We start from the raw sequence: 6,000 nt of genomic DNA, 5'->3' as shown, positions 1-6,000 counted from the left end.
CACAGAAACACTCCCTGCCATCACCTGGGATGCCTCACCCCAGCGCTGATCCTACCTGGCCCTACAGGGTGTATGGCTCAGTGCAGGGATCTGGAAGAGCCAAAGCCATGCGCTGTGAACCTCACACTCCTCCGGTGCTGCTTTCTCTTCTTTAGGCACTTCCAAAACAATGCCCATTTCACTTTGCCTGCTCTCACACACACACTTGCTACCTGGGGCCATTTTGAGCAGTTCTCCCGCCCCAATGTGAAGGAACAAATGGCATGAGCTCGCTCTCACCTACCAGATGACCACACCTTATTTTCAAGCCGTGAGCATTCGCTGATGCACCTCCAGGGATGCCTTTCTTCCCTCTCCTGCCCTGCAGACTGCAGACTTTTGCTGTGCCACACTGTGTCCCACTGAGAGCAAGCACTGCTGTATAGCAGCGATGCTGGAGTTCTGTTGGGTGGTGTTGGTCTTTCTTCCCCTCCATTGGTAGTGGCACAAATTGCTCTCACTGAAGTTGAGGTGAGATGTTTGACCCAGGTCCCGAAAGCTCAACAGTCATCGAACAGCTCAATTCCAGGAACAGAGGTATTAACCCTGCAGTCCTGGGCTGACTCCAGCACGTTTAATTACAGCCTCCTATCTGAAATTCGCTCTGCCCTTTTGACCAGTTATGGGATTTTCTTCTCCATCTTTCAGCTCCGAAGCAGCTTTGCTAAGAGCTGCAGAGCCAAAGCAATCAGCAATTATGGCTGCTTCTTCTCTTAAGATTTTCGAACTGGTATTATTTTCTGGGATTATACAAAGTATCAGCGGCTTGGCTGATCTGAAGAGTTGTAGCATTTTAATCCGGATAATGTAACTAGAAGTGTATACAGTATCCATGCACACGTTATTGCTGCAAAGAACGAGATCTTTATTAGATAGATAATACAAATAACTATTTGTGAACACATTTGTTTGGACGTTGTGTTGAGGGTTATGGTTCAGTGAGAGCTATTGGTGATGGTTGGACTGGATGATCTTGCAGGTCTTCTCCAACCTTGGTGATTCTGTGATACGTATGGAAGTACGAAGTAATGCGATGCAAGGTAAACACACGCAACCCCTCGCACTAAAGAATGCATTTAAAGATTGGTTTTTAATCACACGCCTCAGCGTACGCGGGACGAGCTTCGGAAGGCAGAAGGCTCTGCAGAAGGCTGCAGCTATCAGCACCGAGCGGCGATTAAAACGGCTGCCACGGGCTTGGCGCGAGTGCCCGAAGGAGCAATGCCGGGCGGGCTCGGAGCTGCGGGGCGGCTCGGTAGGAAGCGGGGCTCCCGGCAGCGCCTCGCCAGCTCCGCGGAGCGACTCGACGCGAGGATCCCGCACGAAGCGGCTCGCACGGATCCTCGGCACCTGCCCGAGTAACGGCGCTCCGCGCCGGGCGGTGACCGCTCGGTGCCTGCAGGCGGCGCCGCGCCCCCGGCGCTGCCCTGAGCCCGCAGCCCGGCTCGCCCCCGCCCCGCGCTATAAACCGCGGCGGTGCCCGGCCCGGCCCGGCCGGCGGGGCTGGAAGGAGAGGCCGGGGAAAGCGGCAGCGGCGGCGTCGGCGGGGCCCGGCCCGGCTCCCGCTCCGCCCCGTCCTTCCCCCCTCCCGCCCCGCCGGCTCCGCCCCGGAGGCCGGCACGCTGGCTCGCTCCCTGCCTGGGAACATGGCCGAAGTCGGGGAGGACAGCAGCGGGGCGCGGGCTCTGCTGGCGCTGCGCTCTGCGCCCTGCAGCCCCGCCGCCGCGCCCCCTCCCGGGCCGCCGCCCCCGGCCGCGCCGCCCGCCCCCGGCCCGGTGCTGGCTCGGCTGCAGGGCCGCGAGTTCGAGTTCCTCATGCGGCAGCCGGCCGTCACCATAGGCCGCAACTCCTCGCAGGGCTCGGTGGACGTCAACATGGGCCACTCCAGCTTCATCTCCAGGCGGCACCTGCAGCTCAGCTTCCAGGAGCCGCATTTCTACCTGCGCTGCCTCGGCAAGAACGGAGTCTTCGTGGACGGCGCCTTCCAGCGCCGCGGCGGCCCGGCCCTGCAGCTCCCGCCGCAGTGAGTGCCGCCGGTGCGGGTCGGGCTGGGCCGGGGGGGAGGCGGCACTGCGGGGCTGCGGGCCGGGAGAGGGACTGAGAGGGACGGGGAGAGTCCGCGGAGAGCTAAGAAGGGAGCGACGGTGGTTCCTCCGAGGGGCCGCTGTTGAGGACGGGGCTTTGGGGCCTCCCCCGGCTCGCGGAGAATTGAGGGATGCCTGGCGTGGAGGTGGCAGAAGGGTGGCTGTGTGTCTGCTGGAGGCTGCGGTGGTGGTGGGGAGGGGGTTCTGCTCGCTGAAGGCAGCGAATCCACCTCAGCGTCTGCAGGGGATGTCGCCTTCCAGCAGCCCGTGACCGTAACGGGGGGTGTTAGCAGGGCTGGGTTAGCGGCTGGTTGAACCACATCTGGGGAAGAAACGTGAGCTCCTCACCGTAGGGTGCTCCTCCTCTGTGGTGCTTCTCCCGCACGCCGCTGCCAGCAGGCTGGTGTCCAACTGGTGGCCCTTCAGGGATTCCCAGAAGATGAATGAGAAGGAAGGCTTTCCCCAGCGGGCCGAAGCTTGCTACGCCCAGGGTTTGTCTGCCTTGGAAAAGTTTTAGTGGAAAAAGTTGGAGAACCACTTTTGTCTGAGTGCGTGTTTCAGGGTTGGCCAATTGTGTGTTGACTCTCTATGGAGCAGAGGTGGTGCTGCCCACCAGGACCCCTGCAGAGCAGTGCCCTGCGTACTTTTGTTCCACTCACAAAGCACCGAAGGCTGCAGAGACATCTTTCTATTCTAAATAAGCTTTCTTGTTTGAGGAAGGCCCAGAAAGAACGATGAGGTCGCCGTTAATCGTGTTCTTCCTCTGAAAATATTGTTTATGGTTGCTGAGCACTGTCCAACTACTGCGGAGCTTCGCCCCGGAGGTGGCAGTGTGGTGGCAGTGGGTGATGTAATTCCTGCATGCATCCTTCAGGCCACACTGGGCAGGCTGTGGCTGATGCATTCTGTAAGGGCAGGGGTGATGTTTTATTGTGTTCTACGACGCTGTTGGCTGTTTGTATGAAACATCTGTTTCCATCCAGCAGCGCTTGGCTCTGGTACCGCACACCTCCAGCACAAGGGTCCTGCAGTTATCCCTCTCTAGCCAGCCTGTTGCTCAGGGGAGGGTTTTTTAATTACTCATTTCCTCTGCAGGCTGCTTCATTTTGTACTTAGTAATTTGGTTATAACTCCCTAGCTACTCGCTCTCCGAGGCATTTTAGTTTGTAACGTGTTTCATTTTCTGAAAGAGATCTCCTTCAATGTCAGTTTAATTAATCTTGCTTTGTAAAACAAGACCACCCAAAGCCCAGGGCAGCTCTGTTGCGTCGCTCCCTCTGGTTCTCGGTTTATTTGTCCAAGCTCTCCCCTCCCTGCCGTCCTATTTCTTCACTTGGTTAATCATAAGCATTGTGCTCCCTCTCAAGCAAGGAGTTGGTTGCCTGTACACCCCCGTGCCCCCCCCCCTTCCATTTGCTCTTGACTTCTGGAGTGGGAACAGCAATTTTCCTTTGCCGTGCAGGGAAGTGTTTAATGCAGTTATGAGCTCTGCACAGTAAGGCATCCTCCTTGCTCGGCCACTGTTTGAGCTACATAAAGGAACTTGGTGTGCTCCTCCCTTTCTGAGTTCTGGAGCAGAAAAATGTTTTGCACTGATCTAAAGGAATTTGCCCCCATACTTCAAGCAGGTAAACAACTCCTCGCCTTCTCCTGGCCAGGCAACGCTTTGTAACCCAGACAAGAGGGGGAAAAAATAAATCCTGTTGAAGCACAGAATTGAGTGAGGCTTTTTCTGCTTGCTTTTGTCCCCAGGCGTGGAACATCAGCCAGCTCCTTTCCCCGTTGCACCCTCAGCCCCACACGTGCCCACTGAGTGAGCAAACAAAGCGTCGCTCAGTGCCATTTCTCTTCTGCAGAGCAGTCTGTGTGCTTGTTGCTAGCCAGCTAATATTGCCAAAATATGGGGGGGGGGAGGGGGAGTAGAAATAAGTCTTAGTACACAGGCTTTACAATTCCAGCTGTACTTTTTTTTTTTTCCTGAGTACTATTTTGTGGTAACATCACAGCCCTGTTTGGAACAGCCACATCATCTCTATCTGCCAGTAAAATGCATGGCTGGTATTAAGATTTAGAAATTCATGGCTGCTCCATTTGATGATTTAGGTGGACACCCTTGTGACGGTGATCTCTTAGAGCTGCTCGTCTGAATAGCCATCCCTTTTCTTTTTGCTATCTGTTGTTTGTAAAGGATAGCAAAAAATCTGCCAAGTCCTATTTCCTTTGTGTCAATGCAGTCGCTGCTGTATTCCGCTATTACAAGCGAAGGAGTGATTGTGCATCATGAGATCATGAGAGGGTTCCAGGAAAAAATGCATCTTCCACGTGTAATTCATGCTAAAACATAAATCTTGGACTCGCACATTCCATTTCTGAGGTCTCCTCTCATTTCACTCTTACGAAACTTGTGTGCTGTAAACCCTCTTCTGAGTTTGGAAGCAAACATCCTTCAAACCTACAGAAGGCTTCGTTGGGAGGGGCGGGGATGGGAGGAATAGGATGAGCTGGAGGTGTTTCATTCTGAAGATTCCCCGTGCCTCCCAAAACAGCAGCCCTGCTCTGAACCAAGGGCCTCGCAGAGGAGCTCTGCACCGCTTCCTCCGTCCCCATCACGCGTTCTGTCGTCTGCTGTGAGCAGGATCTCGCTGCCGGCCGGGCGGATCGCCTTTCACAGCTGTGTTATGGAAGATTATATTTCACAGATGTGATGACATAACTGTGGAGTATAATTAAGCAGTAATGACCAACAAGGAGGGCATTTCCTCGAGGTTAATGACAGTTAGAAACAAAGTGGGTGGAAAAGCGGAGGGCCGCAGTGCAGCCGAACGCCCCTTAATCTGTTTAATTAACGCGAGTGTCGCACTGCAGCAAGCGCTCAGATAAATCAAGATGAAATCATGGAAGCACTTACATTAAGTGCTTAAATAAAATTAAGGATTGCTAGAAGCTGTTCTTAGCTGTGCTAGTGGAAATCTGGGGAGAAATATCTGGGCTTGTATTAGAAACCTCCAGACTGTTGGTAGGCTGTGCTGTGGTCTTATTTGAAACTATCGATACAAGTTAAAGCTGAAGATAATGTGGGAGTCGTTACCCGAAGTAATTATTCCCATTTAAGACAATAATTGCTTCAGACTTACCATGTAATCAAGTGTTTACAGCATCATTCCAACACAGGATTTTTAATCTTTCCTTTGCAATCTTCAGAAATAAACTCAGTTTTTAGAAGCAACGGTAATGAGCTGGAGGCTTCCAATAATTAAACTGAGCATTTTCCACCCCTGGAAGTGAAGGATCTGAGACAGAAGCTGGAAGCTGAGCTTGCTAACCTGAATTTTAAGCAGCTACGGGTCAGGTTTTCAAATGCTCCTAAGTACAAAAGTCCTATTGACTAAAAACTGCAAATGTTGATTGAGCGTAGCCTGATAATGGCACTTGAGCTTTCTGAACTGAGGGCTCAATGGCTGGAAAATGGTGCTTGCCTGTGAATATTTCATGGCATATTTGCTTGTGGCCTTTGTGCCTGTTCTGTGGCTTTGCACTAGAACTATTAATGGAGCTGAAACTTTCTTTTTTTCAGTGTAAATTGGTATTTTCAGCACGAGATTTATAAGCGTTAAACAGTTCTTAAGCCTGAAGTTCTTCTTGGGATTTAGGAAATAGAAGCAATGAATGGAGTAGTTCTTGAAGTGTAAAATGCGTGGAAAGGAGATGTATGGCTATGTGGAGTTAAACTGCAGAGTTAAATGCATGTGTATTTATCTCTGTGTATAGGCCCCATTATAAACTGGCAATGTAATGTACATGTGGCATTTTATTATGAACCCGCTGCCTTATTTATAAAGGGATTTTCCTAGGTACTAACACTTGGCACAAATAAGTA

The 6,000-nt window shown here is 52.4% G+C and overlaps 1 protein-coding gene across 1 annotated transcript in view; it reads left to right on the top strand.

Moving 5' to 3' along the window:
- Positions 1 to 1,685: 1,685 nt before the first annotated feature.
- The window catches only part of FOXK1 (forkhead box K1), a gene marked incomplete at both ends in the record, with an annotated part of 41,736 nt that continues 37,421 nt past the window's right edge, over positions 1,686 to 6,000 (top strand). Inside the window, one exon of the mRNA XM_079543147.1 lies at positions 1,686 to 2,062. Within this exon, the coding sequence (XP_079399273.1) occupies positions 1,686 to 2,062 (377 nt within the window). The remainder of the gene's footprint in view (positions 2,063 to 6,000) is intronic.

The sequence above is a fragment of the Tetrao urogallus genome (assembly GCF_951394365.1).
Source record: "Tetrao urogallus genome assembly, chromosome: 15".
Lineage (NCBI taxonomy): Eukaryota > Metazoa > Chordata > Aves > Galliformes > Phasianidae > Tetrao > Tetrao urogallus.
Note: the sequence above shows the minus strand (reverse complement) of the source record. Positions and strands in the feature narration are given on the sequence as shown.